Consider the following 15605-nt stretch of genomic DNA (forward strand, 5'->3'; position numbering starts at 1 on the left):
ACTGAAGGCTGGCAGAGGGGCGAGACCTGTTGCAGCAGGTCCTACGGTCCCTCCTTTCACCATTTTGGGGGTTTCCGGAGTCCCAAGTGCCAGGCTTGACGCTGGGGTTTCAAAGCTGTTTCCCCAGCACCTGACAATTTAGCAGGGGAGACTGACAACAGCGCAACCACTAACGGACTCCGGAGATCATACGAGCTAAGGAAAGTCAGAGTAGGTCAGCGTGGAGGTTCATTTACAAGTGAGGGTTAACAATAGAATTTGGCTTTGAACTACAGGTGGGCATTTGCTAGACTGAGAAGCATTTAACCTTGCAGGTAACATGAGAAATCAGGAGGTAGTCTCACCTGTGATTCTTACATTGGTGAAGCTTCAGAGTCATTTGGAAGCTCCAAACCCCCAGTGATTCTATCTCTGGTAGAAATCAAAAGCTCAATAGTATAGTCCCACAACCCTCCCAAGCTCCCACATGATTCTGATACAGTAAATTTTGGCATTTGGGAACCACTGGAAGGGCTCAGCAAAAGGATCTGACTTGGGTGTATGAAGGTCTGGTTGGCTGTTCTGCAACGGTGAATGGTTTTACTGAAATCGGTACCCACAGAAAGCCCAACAAACACAACCAACAACTCTTGTTAAAATGAATTAACTTTTATTGCTATTTTATAAAGCTTAATACTTTGCTAAAGGAAAAAATTATATAGATAATATAGCCATTAGAAGAAAGAGCAGAGCTAAGTGATACAAAAAAAGCAGTAAGCAGCAATAAAATTAATACCTACACAAAACTAGCAGTGCAATAGATAAAGCAGAAAGCAGCTTTACACTGGGAAAAAAGTTATTTAAATACAGAAATAGCACCTTACAAAAAGGAACTGAGAAATGTAAACTTGGTAGGTAGATTCAAGTATAAAAGTTATACCCCCAACTCTTGTACCAGAATGAAAGGGTTTCACAAACCCTGGACAGTGTAGGGCACACACACACCTCCCTCAGTGCTGACTCAAAGCTGCATTTCCTTAGCAGGATCACTGACAATCTTTTTTTTTTTTTTCTTCTTTTACGAAATTATACAATGATAGACTCAAGATTGCCACGGCTTCTTCACCACCCCTAATATCCAAGTCTAGCTCAGCTGCTCCACTACCATCAGTTGCTCTGTAACAAACAAATTCATATTCCCGACGGAAACAACCACTGCATTATTATTTCTACACATCACAAAGACACATGAAGAAGTGGGTACTGAAAACAAAAGGAACCTGCTCTTGGTTTTCTATTGCTAAGTATGGTCACAGAATCATAATCTCATTTATGGGTTTGTTTCTTAACATCCCTCAAGAACTGTGGATCCTCTGAGGTTTATGTGGTCATATCATGAACAGAATTACAAAAAAAAAAAGGATAGCAGAGAAGTTAAAGTGGTGGGCATCCAAGAACAGTGAGGGGAAAATCGGTCTGTGTTTTCATCTAAATATAGACCTCTCAAGAGAAAATATTTTGTGGAAGGTCTGAAGCATTGATATATTTAAAATGCATGTATCCTGTGCAGATTTATATGCCACGTGTCTCATAATCTACTTGAAAAAGGCATATTTTTATTTCGATAGGGAACCCATCATATTAGTTCAGGGTAATCGTTACCATGCAATTAGATTAGCTGATGATGAGAATCACATTGTTTATCAGTTTAACTCTAGAGAATTAAACTCTAGAGCGTTCACAGTCTTGTGAACAAGGCGGAAAGAATATCATCTTGTAAACTTTAAAAGTTTAGTGTTGATAAAAATTTTATATAATAGCAAATTTATTTAATCTTGCTACCTGCCTCAAGTTTTCAAAAATCCTGTGGGGGTGATAAGGCTAATATTATCCTGTAGTTAATATAAAGCTACTTTATTCAGACTCCCAGAGTCTCTTAAATTAATATCTTTATTCTTTCATATAACATTTTCTTGGGTCCAAAAAATAAAAATAAAATCCTACACCAAGATTCCACAGCTAAGAAGTATAAAAAAGGAGAGAGGAATAAAGAAAGGAAGGAATGAAGGAAAGGAGGGAAAAATGAAGGGAGGGAGGAGGGAGGGAGGGAGGGAAGGAGGAAGCCATTTACTCTGAAGAGACAATGAGGTAAATAATACATCTAGGCATACAAAGATCTAGTTTGGCTACTTAATGAAACCCTAAAGTAATATGGTTTAACAAAGGGATACTGGTAAGTTTCCAGAATTATATTTATGCTAGAACAACGATCCCCTGCACTCTCTGTTCTTATTTTGCAGTTCTAGGAAAAATAACTCTGATTTGAATATTCTTGGATTCTGAACATCAATGTGTCCGTTTTCCCTCTTATTCTTCCCAACATGAAGAAAAAAAAGTAAAAGAAAATAAAATAAAGTATCACCTATTGTCCTACATCAATTTCTACGCTGTCACTCTTCAGAATTCTACTAAAAGGTCCCAACTAGGTTCCAATTTTCCATATAATTCCTTTCTACCATCCTGATTTATTCAATAAACAGCAATTGCTAGAAGACATCCCATACCTGACGTTCTACAGTTAACATTTAAATTAAAACACGAGGGCATGTAGTGAAGGAAACTGAACATAGTAGGATTTTTTTTTTTTTTTTTTTTTTTACAAACCAACAGTAAAACCTCACTGTTCACACAGTTATTGAGAAGCAGCTATCTGGCTGCTAGAGTTCATCTTAATTCTCAGGCCCAGCTCAGGTTAGCACAGTTCATTATAGCAAGGTGTGTCTTCACAGTTATTTTGGTCTTGACATTCCGTCATGTATATACACTTATCCACATTATTACTAGGTTGTAAAGTAAGTGCAGGGCAAATTATAGGAAAAAAGTACAAACATTCAAGTCGTCATACCCTGAAAAACATGTGTTTTGCTGTCGTTGTAAACTTTTTGCACTAAATCCCACTTCAGGAAAAAAATAAATAATACCATAGGATTCAAACTGAAGTTGGCTTCCTGATGAAGCCGAAGGAAGCAGTAGCTTTTTCAAACTGCAGAAAGGAAGTTTCTCTCACCACAGATCTACTCGGGGTGAGTGGGAATACACGTCAAGAACGCTCAACCCAGTTAAGTGCTAGACGGGCCTCCCCCACTTTAGAAAAACCACAAGGCTCCAGGAGGCTGTTCAGATCTCCTTCCAGCAACAAGATGATTCTTGAATGAAAACCACAACAGTCAGTTGGTGCTTCCACTGTGACACCACGAACAGAGTCTGGACTCTAACTGGTAAGAAATGCACGATTAGGAACAATTACTTTCAGGAAAATAGATGCTTCCTGAAGATGGATAGTTAACATTAGAACCAGGGGATGCAGGAGAGAGGAAGGATGCATGCTGAAGACCAGATGGTTTGCATTCTAGTTTCTGTTCACCATTAGGACATGACCTGTAACACAGGGAAATTCAGGCACCTCCATCCCACCCCTGCTGGGCAAAGCGTCAGGTTAGTCGGCCCCGCCGCTGGGGATTTCGAGCCTCCTCTGTGCTGAGCTGGTGTTTCGTGACTGATTCCTTTCTCTTCTCCTAAGGACAGGGTCCCCGAGGCTGCCAGGCGTCTTGAAAAATGTCTCTCGATGTGTGCGTCGGATGCTCTTGGGGGTCACTGGAACTGGTGACTAAAATAGAGAAGGAGCAAAAAAGAGTACATAAAAACAGAAGTGAAGTCAAATTGTACCCAGTCTCTGAACTGGAAGCCCCCTCTTTTTTTAATTGAAGTAGAGTTGATTTACAATATTGTGCCAACCTCTGCTGTAGAGCAAAGTGACTCAGTTATACACATAGATGTTCGTTTTTTATATTGTTTTCCATTATGGTTTATCGCAGGATATTGAATATAATTCCCTGTGCTCTACAGTAGGACCTTGTTGTTTATCTATCCTACATATAACAGTTTACATCCACTGATTCCACACTCCCAGTCCTGCCTCCCCCTTGGCAACCACCAGTCTGTTCTCTATGTCTGTGAGTCTGTTTCTATTTTGTAGATAGGTTCATTTGTGCCATATTTTAGATTCCACATATAAGTGATATCATATGGTATTTGTCTTTCTCTTTCTGACTTACTTCACTTAGTATGATCATCTCTAGTTAAATCCACGTTGCTGTAAATGGCATTATTTCATTCTTTTTTTATGGCTGAGTAGTATTCCACTGTATATATGTACCACATCTTCTTATCCATGGACATTTAGGTTGTTTCCAGGTCTTGGCTATTGTGAATAGTGCTGCTATGAACATAGGGGTGCACGTATCTTTCTGAATTATAGTTTTGTCTGGATATATGCCCAGGAGTGGGATTGCAGGATCCTATGGCAACTCTATTTTTAGTTTTCTGAGGAATCTCCACACTGTCTTCCATAGTGGCTACACCAACTTACATTCCCACTAACAGTGTAGGAGCCCCCTCTTGACCTGTGTCGCTGTGATCCCCAACGCAGGTATTCCATCCTCTTTGCTTTTCTGTCACACTCCTCCAATGTATCTCCTTCACAACACTTACCACAGTTGGAAATTAGCTGATTTATTCTGTGTGCAGAAAGGCAGCCTAGCGAAGAGGTCACAAGTGTGGCACTGACACCTGCAGCCAGGGTTTGGGCTCTGCCATAACTAGCTGTGTGACCTCGGGCAAATTACTTAACCAGTCTGTCCCTCAGTTTCTTCATCCGTAAATGGGGATGATAAAAGTACCAACTTAGCAGGGTTGCAACAATTAAAGGAGATGAGATTAATAAAGCACTTTAGATCGTGCCAGGCAAGTAGTATGTGCATGTGTCTTTGCTCTTTGTGTTTACTTGCTAATATTTATCCTCTCACGTTACATATTTATCCCTTTAATGTGCCCTAAAAGGGCAGGGACCATTATCCTGTTTACTGTTACATCTTTACTGCCTAGGTCAGTGCCTTGCACGTAACTGGTGATCAAGAAGAATATGCTATATTATAATCGCCTTGTTTAAAAACTAACATGTATCTTTCAATGTCTAACAAACTTTTGAGCCCCTGAATTACTTATCTAAAATACTTTTGGTCACAACGTAACTCTTTCTCTGGGAGAGAAATAATTACTCTGAACGATGCCTATTGAATAACAGGAATTCAACAAATGCTCACTGACTGAACTACAGATGGAGTTGGGGGAGGCAAATAAAGTACTGATTAATTTATATCGATTACAGACATTTATCTATGTACATCTGTATCTATTTTGAATATGTATATATATACACATCAAGGAAACAATGGATATATTAACATATAGCCATTGCCTCCTAAACAATGCATTTTATGAAATGATAGACGCTAAAAATCTTTGAGCTAGTATCAAGACTTTCGTTTCCCTGGATTGTTTCTATAGCTGCACAATTAAAATTCAGGACGGTCTCCGTTATTGACCTAATGAAATAAGAGCTTGGAGAAATCACCTGAATATTCAGCATGCGTCACAAATCCCCATGACTATGCTTCAAATAAGTTCCTCCTGAGTCTAAGAAACAGAGTGACACCTAAAACGAGTTTTGCCTCTAAAGCACAGGATCTCCCACCTTCTGTCTCCATGCTTTATGAAATAAGCAGATACCTCTGGGTCTACAATGGAAGCCAGGTAGAATCTGATGTAGCACCCCTGTCCTACGGTTGTTTGACTAAAATCTGATTAAACGCAGGCAAATGCTATCACGGAGTGATGCTCCTTCTTGTGCGGAGCTGAAATGAACCTTCGGGGCTCACCTGTTGTAATTGTACCACAGAGGCTGGATGTCCTCCATAAACGGGGGACTCGGGCTGGATGATGCTGTGTGATCTTGACATCACCGGACTCAGGTTAAGTGAGTGTGGACCCTGAAGCTGAGCATCTGTGGAGGGGAGTGTCGATGACTTTGGATTAACCAGGGCAGCAGGGCCGATGAGGAGGTGAGCTGTTGATCCAAGGCCAGGCAAGCCGAGATTCACAGGTCCCGTGCTTGGGAGAGCACTGGAAGCAGAGGACACCGGCCCGGGCATCGTGGGTGAATAGAGAACAGGAAAAGGGCCCAGCGTCGGCGATGGCAAGACCATGCATGGAACACTGAGCGGCGGCAGCTGACCTGAAGACGGTCCCACAGCACGGGGGGTCTGATTGCCAGATAAGAGCACACTGAAACCATTTAGTCCTGGAACAGAAGCAGAACAAGGTGAAAGTCAGGGCAATGTGAAGACACCATCCAAGCTCCCACCCCTCAGGGCCCTTTCAAACGGGAGCCCACTGTCAATCAACCCTCATGCCGCAGCCTGGCCACCCGCTCTGTGCTCTCCCAGCCCCGCACCGCCTCCTTGCCACAGTGGCCACCGCTGAATTCCCACAGTTACCTATGTGACAGTTTGGTGGATGCTTGAGTCTCCTGAGAGACTTTATTAACATGAGCTCCACTGAATCCAAATTGAGGAGGAAAGTGAACTTGGTTGGGAACAATGATAGCTTCCTTTTTACAAAACTTCTAACAGAAATTTATATTTCCCTCAATTAAGACCACAGGCAACAAATCACAACAGAATGAACGGTACCTTGAATTTATCACTAGTAAAAAGCACAGATGTATTCATGTAATGTTACCACGATGGCAGATGTCTTAAGAGTCTAACGGTCCCCACAACTTTGAAGTTATGAGAGGCTTGCACTTGCTGTCAGATCTTTTTATTACTATAATTTAAAAAAATTCCTTTTCTAACTGGATTTCAATATAATTGGCTTCCTCTGTAATCCTATGTATTTAATTCTCTGCATTTGTAAACATCCTGAGGAGGAATCCACAGCCTTCACCATAGAGTCCAAGGGCCCATGGCCCAGAAAAAGCTACTGATCCCTATGCTGGGCTGTCATTTTCATTCTGAAGAAGCCGGGTCTGTTTTTTTTATTTATTAAGGTATCAGCAACACTGAGTAGCGTGCTTAGACGAAGCCCTAACAAAATATTTGCTAAAGGAATAAAGAATGTTTTCTAGATAAATGAGAAATAACAAACACCTACCTAACCTGTGACAGGAACAAGGGATTGAAGAAAATCACTTTAAGTCTCTTTGCAAGAAAGCAGCCTCATGTACACAATGCATATTTTAAAAATTAGGTATCTGTTATATTTCAGCTTTATTTCAAGAGTAAGAGCATTTATTGAGTCTTACTAAGTGTCAGGCACTGTTATTCTAAGTGCTTTAGATGTATTATCTTGTTAAATTTCATCCAATTTTCATGGCACCCCCATGAAGCAGGTGCTCTTATTATTGCTGTTTTACCAATGAGGAGGGCTGAATACTTAAGTTCACGCGGATAGTAAGTGGTTTTAATGTCCAGCCCTCTCACTCCAGCCCTGCGTTCGACCACAAGGACATGTCAGCACCTCTGAATATTGAAGAGATCAGCATGTGAGCTGCACATGGTGGCCAGGACGTTCACACTGTTAAACTGAACCACTGCCAGATTCAGCTGAATTATAAAAACAGAATCACCTTTTGAATACGTTGTGCTTTTTACCAAGTAAAGTTGAATGCGTTAAAAATAAATTACCCGCCCTGTTTTCTCCTTATCCGTGAGGTTGGTGAAACTGAAAGCAGCCTCTGCCTTCCTTTCGTCGATGGAGAAAGCAAGGGGCTAGGACTGAAATGACTCAGAGGCAGCTCATCAATGCACCAGCTTGGTCGGGTGACATGAACAAACATTCAAACATCAAATTTATGACCCGAGTACCCCAAGGGACTCGAAGACATGACACCCCTTACCTGCTGGCGACTGCACGTAAAGATACTGCAGCAAAGAGGGCTCTTTGGTGCTTTCATTTTCTTTCGAAGGCTTTTCTATCTCTGTACTCCTAGAAGGATTTCCCCACTCAGAAGAAATGAAGCAGTCTGCTGTAGCCTTCCCCGAAACCTCCTTTGCAGCAGAAAGTTGTCCATTCATGTGAATGTCTTCATGGGGTGCAGGTCCCCTTTTATCCACGGTCTTGGAAGAGGCAATGTCCGTGGAATCTGAGGGTTTCTAAGCACAACCCAACCAGGAACCAGAAAAGCAAGTCAAAATCCCAGCAGTAAATTATAATAACAGCTTTCTCCAAATAGCTAACAAATAAACAAAAAGGTCAGACACAGCTGTGTGCCACCCTGATTTGTGTATGTCAGTTGTTTCTGTCATATTTATAGGAACGGCCTGAAGATCACTGTCACGTCATGCGCTTCTGTAGGCTTACGATTTCTTAAGCACAGAAACGACGGAGATTTTAATAATGGGAAACTGGGTATGGTGTTTAGACTGCGAAATAAATTTCTGAGCTGGAACACATAAAGGGTGTTGATGCTGCAGGCTTTTAGGGCTTGATAAGAATTGCAGGGCTGACCCAAAGCTGTCTTGGTTATCTAAGACACGTATATATAGATATACCAGTCAGTCTTTTCCTTCCGTTTTGCAACCCCAGGCTAGATACAAAATTAGAAAAATTCATTCTGGCAGGAGGAAGGCATAGAGGAGGAAGGGTCTTAATTAATGGACTGATTTCCATGAGGTGTGCCTCCCTGACCCTCTACAAACAGCGGCAGGGAGAGTGCTTCTGCTTCCTGGGAGTTTGACCAGTCATATCTCATTAACCTCCGAAAGGCTACTGTGGACAGCTCAGAGTTTTGTTCTTTTCATTTTGTGGCTAGGGAAACGGGCCCTCTGAGCAGTGACCCGAGCACTGACATAGACACTGAGGGCCAAACGGCACCTACATTCTTGACTGTGGACCCCAGGTGCACCCTGGATTAAGATGATTATTTCATCAACGTGTTAAAAAAAAAAAAAAAGTATAGCAAAAAAGACTGGGAAAGAATATACAAACATGTTGACAGTGATTGCCTCTATGTGGGGGGATCATGGGTAGGTTTTTTTCCCTTTATACTTTTTAGCGTTTTATGCAAAGTGTGATTTTTATAAAAATCACTTTTGTTACAGTACTGCTTCATGGCAAGATTATTTGGGGCGGCCAGTCCTGGGCTTAATTATACAAGTGACACATGCACCGCTTCCTATTCCAGACTCAGTAGCTTATCTGCGTGTCTCTATTGGGAAGGAACTACGGGTCGACGGGCCAATCAGCTAGCACGTCCACCGGAACCCCTTACCTTGGGCATGACGAGGGAGAGGGGGCCGTCTTCGTAGTCCCTGCTTTGTCTCTTCGTGGCCGGCTCTTCCTCCTCCTGGGGCTTCCTCTCCTCCCCTAGGCGCTTCTGAACTGAGGGCGTGGCTGAGCGCTCTGCTGTGCCTTCCGAGCCCCTGCTGTCCCTCTCTGACCCTGACCCCGGGGACGGCGGCTCTTGCAGGCTCCCACACAGCATGAACAGTGAGGTGGAGGGCACGTACACCAGGGGCTGGCCGGCCAGCAGAGCTGGCTTCAGGCTCTCCGCGTCCAAGGCGGCAGAGGCGAGGGAGACACCTCCTTGTCCGTTCAGACCATTCTGGGCAGAGAAGGCCTGCAAGTCCGTTGGAGCCACGGAAAGTACTGGGTGGGCCAAGGCATTAACACAGTATTCTGAGTCAACAGAGAGGCCGGGGAAAGGAGCAGCGGCCTCCAGGCTGCTTGACGGAGGTATCGCTCTCTGATTGGCAAAAGCTTCTGCCCTGGAATAAAAGAAACAGAGTGGGACCCATCCAGTTACCACATTCTACCAACTCCCGACTCTTGCTTTCCTAAAGAGAGATGTACCAAAGCAGGAGTGAGAGAATACTGCTCAGGATGCCATTAAAGCGCACTCTCTGAGCCCGTGAGCTGACTCCAGAGGCAGATGACCATATCACCTGGATGGATGGTTAGGGGTGGGGTAGGGGGATCTCAGGTGAGGGCTAATAGAGGCTCCTCCCCTGCCTCTCCCACAGCCAGTAGCCATCAGCTACCCAGCACATACCCCTTCCCAGGCACACAGATGCTACGATGACTAGCATAATAGGGTAATAATTTCACATAATTATTATAACACTAGGTACTCTCATCCATCCCCCCTGCCCCCATTTACTAGGGAGGAAAACAAGCTCAGAGGCTAATCCACCCACTGAAGGTCACCCAGTGGGGCCTCACAGTCACTGTGAGAGATCCTGGGTAGATAACAGAGTCTAGGCCAGACATTGATTTAAAGGACATACCTAGTTTGTCTCAAATCCTCTGTGAGATAAATGAAGTGGGCAGTGAGTGAGGAAATAAATTTATCTACAAAATTATTTTCTGTCATTCTTGTCCCATTCTGCTCCATATTACTACAGAATTTTTAGGCAGCACACATTCAAAATTAAGTCCCCTCAATCTAGATTATAAACGATGTCTGGGCCTTTCATAAAGAAAAATTTCCAAATACTAGAAAGCATGTTTATATTTTTAGTATTATTTTGCAAGTAGATGAGGAAGACTCTTTTGAGACTCCTTTAAGGACTAGTAAATAGAGAACAGGGATTTCCCTAAACCTCTGTGAGGGAATCACTGAGAGCAATTTTGCCCACGTTCTCGCCCCCTCTGGTGCTGGGAATAAGCGGAGTGCACGGGGCTGCAGAGGTGAGTAAAACTCTCCAACCACAGCCTCCCGGAACAAGTGATGGCTATCACTCAGCTCCATGAAACAACGTGCCCACGCTGATGGTCGCACCCACTGCCCTACCTCTGGCCGTTCACCTTCAACCTCCCCATCTCCACCAGTAAGATCACCGTCACCTGAGACCCAGGCGTTCTTTGTGATGCCTCTTTTCTACTTCAGTGACTCTTGCCGACTCACTGTCTTATACTGCTTTCCATTTCTTTCCATCCCCAGCTGACACGGCTCAGACCAGCACCACAGCAGACCAGAATGACTAGGAATGCTCTATTCTATGAGCTCCTAATCTGAAGCCCTTCTCTATTCCAAGCCCACCTGCTTAAAGCAGCCAGAATGGTCTTCTCCAGTGAACCTACAATAACTCTTTACCCTCCATCTAATAAATCCAAACTCTTCAACTGGGCTTTCAAAGCTTTCTGCCAACTTGACCTACTTACCTCCAATATCCCAAGCTCTTCTTATAAATACTTCCTTTCATGATCCTATTTGGACAAATCATTAAGGCCAGACTAACCAGTTTATTTCCCCTCCACTCCCTGATCCTGGCTCAACAATCTGTTTCTTCCCATGTCTGGCATTATAAACCCCCCCTGTCTTCGCTTTAGCATTTCCTCTGCTTCCTCTGCTAATACATGATTTCCTTGAAAATCAGACCCCAAATCTGATTCAGCTCTGTCACTTAATAGCATTGCGACCTTGGGCAAGTTACTTAACCTCTCTGGATTTCAGTTTCCTCTCTGTAAAGTGAGGATAATAGTACCAACCTCAAAAGGTTGTTTTTGTGATATTAGATGAGATCATACACATAAAACTTCAGGAATAGTACCTGGTAGTTCATAAACAACGTTAGCTACGATGATGACAAAGTGATTCATGGGACTATGATGTGTCATTTCTCAGTGTCACATTAGTAGTGACTTGTCTTTTCTCATTGTATTTGTCTTTTTATTTATCTTTTTCCTTGTAAGCTTTCATGGCCTAGGGGAATAAATTTTTCATACTTTTGTGTCCCTGATGCCATATCCTGCACAGTGTTGGGCACAAGGGGGAAACTTACAAAATTCTTAATAAACAAACGGCTGACTTTTGAGCAGGACTGTTAAATTTTACCTTTTGATGGGTGGCATTTCAATTTAGTCAAAGTTAAGACTAGGAAATGGAAAAAAATACACTTGGAGTTTTTAAGACTACTTACTGTGAATTGTCTTCTAGTTTCTGTCTGTAGACAGCTGCCAGACTTCCGATTTCTAAGGAGTAGCCACCTGACCCTAAAAAGGAAAATGAAGGTCTAGTGAATATAGCAAGGGACTTATACACCAATTATATACAGCAGGATTCATTATTCACAGCTCAGGGATTATAAGACTATCTCAAATGCATTCTGGTTTTGATTCAAATAGAGAAATGTCCAGAAGCTAGCTGTCAATGGTGAATGCAGGTCTCATCAAAGATTAGTAAGAAAACAAAACAAAGCAAGTATTGCTTTGTAAGTCTGATGAATTGCTGAGATGCATCAAACAGGCCAACCATGGCAAACCAAATGATCTTCAATCTTTTAAGGCCGGCTAGAATAATTTCAGGCATGGGGCTATGTTTATAACCTTGAAGTCACCAACTCTTTTACCCGCCCCCAAATCATTTCACTTGAGGTAAGTGAATAAAACAGGCACAGCCTAGAGTCAGCTCACTTTAAAATGACAGTGCATGGCTCGGGCTGCAATTACATGGTGACTGATGGATTCCATGGATTAAGTAAAGGCAGATACCTTGTTTTTCTCTGTAAGGGCTGCTGGGTTCTGAGTTCACTTTCCTCTGGATCCTCTCAGAAGCCTGATCTGAGTTAAAGGAGCCATGTCGAGCAAGCTTCTGTTTTGCACATAATTGAACGTGGCCGTATGTTTCTCTTTTCAATTCTGGTAGGACAGATGCAGAAACATCCACTATTTCTTCATCTAAATAAATAAGAGAATTGGTAGTGTTGTTATACAGCTATAATTCAGGATAATTTTAGCCTTTTTAAGATATGGCTTTGAGGACCTATCATTGTAATGGAGCTACCCTATAAATTAAAAGCTAAGACAATCAAAGGAATTTTATGAGCCTTGTGTCAAACCCTAATTTCTTTCAATGTATTGTACTAGTCCTTTTTAAAAGTTAGTGGATGACTTTAAAGTAAGACTGAATCCATATATATTCTAAAATTATCTAAACTGCAACAAAAGTAGAACAGGATGTTCTATAACCCAAATTAGAATGGACCTGACATTTTAGATGCTTTCTTTGGGCAGAGATATCCAAGAAAAACCCAATCATACTTAGCCCAACGTGCAGATTTAGAGATTTTAACATTAATTGAGCTCAGCCTCTTATGCCACAGCCCTAGGGCAATGAGTATAAGAACCTCTGTTTTCTATTATTATGCTTTATTATTTCTTTCTTATGCAGTAGGAGGCTCAGTTACTAAGTGACCAAAGGAATAAGGTCAGCAGAAACTTCACGGCTGAAATGCTGCAGAACAGTGAGGATAATAGAAGGCTGGGCCTCGGAGGCACATTTTATGCTTAAATAAGCCTGTGTGAAATCAGGACAGAAATTTCTATACAGAACCAGGCCTATATTCTACAAAGAAATGACCCCTGTTGTTCAGATAGTCATTCCTACCCTGCTCATCTGTGCTATTTTTTTGTAAGTTCAAAGCATGTACATTCAAATTATAAGACTGATTTAATAAACTGAAAGGCCCAGCTAGACTTACATTTTCTAAAACACACAAATATTGAAAAAGAAAATCACCTTACAGTTTTCTTTTTCTTATAACAAAACCCCAACAGATGTTCTGTTTAGAAAATCCGAAGTTAAAAAAAAAAAATCAGAAGTTATAGAATCAAAAAGAAGAAAATGGGTCAAGATAGTAATGGATCATATCTACCCTCCTTCCTGAAACAAATAAAATATTGGACAAAATATATAAAACAATGGCTCTCAAGACACTGGACATCAGGACAGTGATCCCTTAGAGATCACTGGGAAGAACTTAACCCATATCCTCTCTGAATTCCTACCGAGCCAGTACTGCCATGTGTAGTGCTTAAGAGTTATCTAATTTTCAAATGTGTGCTAATTATACACCTTCAGTAGACGCTCATTAACCAACTGAAGTGCATAAAGCACTGATTTGGGTACCAGGGTGTAATCAAAGGCGAATAAAAACTGTGTCTGCCCTCAAAATTGTACAGCGGGGACAAAGCATAATATCACCAAGTACAATAGCATGATGCTAAACTGCAATCATTTAGATGAGACACTCTGCTCTGGGTGATCAGAGAAAACTTCATGCAAGAGCTGATGTTTGAGTGACATCTTGAAGGTTGAGTAGAATATTTTTATGTTGAAAGGGGGAAGAGAGCTTCACAGGTGAAAAGACCGGGAGAAGCCAGAAGCAGAGGAATAGAAAGTGGCAAAGTTGTACACTTCACGCTGGCAGGGGCTGTATCACATACGTCTTTGAATCTCTCACGGCATTAGAACAGGCAAACCTCGGAGATATTGCGGGTTTGGTTCTAGACCACTGCAATAAAGCGAGTCACATGAATTTTTTGGTTCCCCAGTACATATAAAAGTTAGGTTTACACTATATTGTAGTGTGCAATAGCATCACATCTAAACAAACAATGTACATACCTTAGTTAAAAAAATACTTTATTGCTAAAAATGCTAAGCATCACCTGACAACGCAGGGTTGCCACAAACGTTCAATTTGTGAAAAACACAGTATCTGCACAGTGCGATAAAATGAAGTATGCCTGTATAGTCCACATGCAGTAAGTACTTGCTGGGTTGAATTAATTAGACTTGATTTTAAGTGGTTTCATCTAGTTCCTAAGTGAATAATGTGTTACAAATGAGGTAGAGAGCTATATCTTTTATAAGCCTGGGTTAAGTGCCGGAATTTATACTAAGACTAAAATTGGAAAGGTAACTTAAAAATAACTTTAATGGCTTTTTTCCAGGCAGCATAGCCATACATAAAGTAGCTGGCGCAGAAGGATCCAGTCCCCGGTTGTGCAAATATTACTTTTGAAGTAAGCAGAAGACAATACCCTCTTTTGCTCTAATTTAGTAAAATTATGACATTAGCAACTTTTTAAATAAATTACAAAAAAGGTGTTCATTACATTTATACTATATTTAGAAGCCATCTTACCACATATTAGTTTTGGGATAGTAATTGATATAATTTTTACATTATCTGGAATTTCAAAGAAAAACAATGTTTTATTCTGCTAATGCAGAAACAACCAGAGTTCAAAAGAAGTGTCATTTAAAAAAATTGAAAAAATTTTTCTTTTTTGAAGTATCATTTTTAATCCTCAGTCCCAAACTTCCAGGAACTTTGGACTAAAATAAAAAATGCAAAAGAGCTGTGATTTAATAGTTCCAGAAACTGCCAGGTTCTAAGTTATCTATGTGTAAGCCAACCAGCATAACCATTTGTAGACTAAGGCTCATTGTTCCAAGACTGGTGTCACTAGTCTAATTTTGAATGTGATGTGGGTGATGGGAAATGAAGGTGAAGATCAATCTCACTGTGTGGTGGGTGTATGATTTGGAAAAGGAACTGGGGATTATACGTAAAATGGTCCCTAGCAAAACCATGCCTTACCAGTGGAACTGAAATCCACAGGCCCAATCCACTTGAAGGCGGGTTTCCGGCCTCGCTCTTCTGTTACATGCACTTTCTTTATCAGTGCCAAGCTGGTCAGAACATTGGCTATGTCATAGAGGCGTCGTACCTTTGCTAGAAGATATAAAGACAGTTGCAGTCACGCCATACATTGGTCAGCAACACCATTACGTTTTAGTTTATGTGACAGGTCACTTTCTAGCCACCATATATAAGCCTCTAGCAGAGAGCAATGGGGTAGCGTGAAGAGACCAGTGGCTCCGGCGTGAAATCACCCAGGATTTATGTATCTGATGACACTACTAAGGGAAGGTC

The 15605-nt window shown here is 41.6% G+C and overlaps 1 protein-coding gene across 1 annotated transcript in view; it reads right to left on the bottom strand.

The window, feature by feature from the left end:
- Positions 1 to 467: 467 nt before the first annotated feature.
- E2F7 (E2F transcription factor 7) overlaps positions 468 to 15605 on the bottom strand; it is a 32892-nt gene continuing 17754 nt past the window's right edge. Inside the window, exons 7-13 of the mRNA XM_022559914.3 lie at positions 15270 to 15404; positions 12373 to 12558; positions 11802 to 11874; positions 9152 to 9647; positions 7778 to 8033; positions 5757 to 6178; positions 468 to 3646 (exon numbers count right to left, since the gene is read on the bottom strand). Coding sequence (XP_022415622.2) covers positions 3476 to 3646; positions 5757 to 6178; positions 7778 to 8033; positions 9152 to 9647; positions 11802 to 11874; positions 12373 to 12558; positions 15270 to 15404 — 1739 coding nt within the window. The 3' untranslated portion in view covers positions 468 to 3475. The remainder of the gene's footprint in view (positions 3647 to 5756; positions 6179 to 7777; positions 8034 to 9151; positions 9648 to 11801; positions 11875 to 12372; positions 12559 to 15269; positions 15405 to 15605) is intronic.

This window comes from Delphinapterus leucas, chromosome 11, assembly GCF_059928025.1.
Source record: "Delphinapterus leucas isolate spDelLeu-1000000601 "Yukka" chromosome 11, BTC_Dleu_Yukka2, whole genome shotgun sequence".
In the NCBI taxonomy this organism is placed as follows: Eukaryota; Metazoa; Chordata; class Mammalia; order Artiodactyla; family Monodontidae; genus Delphinapterus; species Delphinapterus leucas.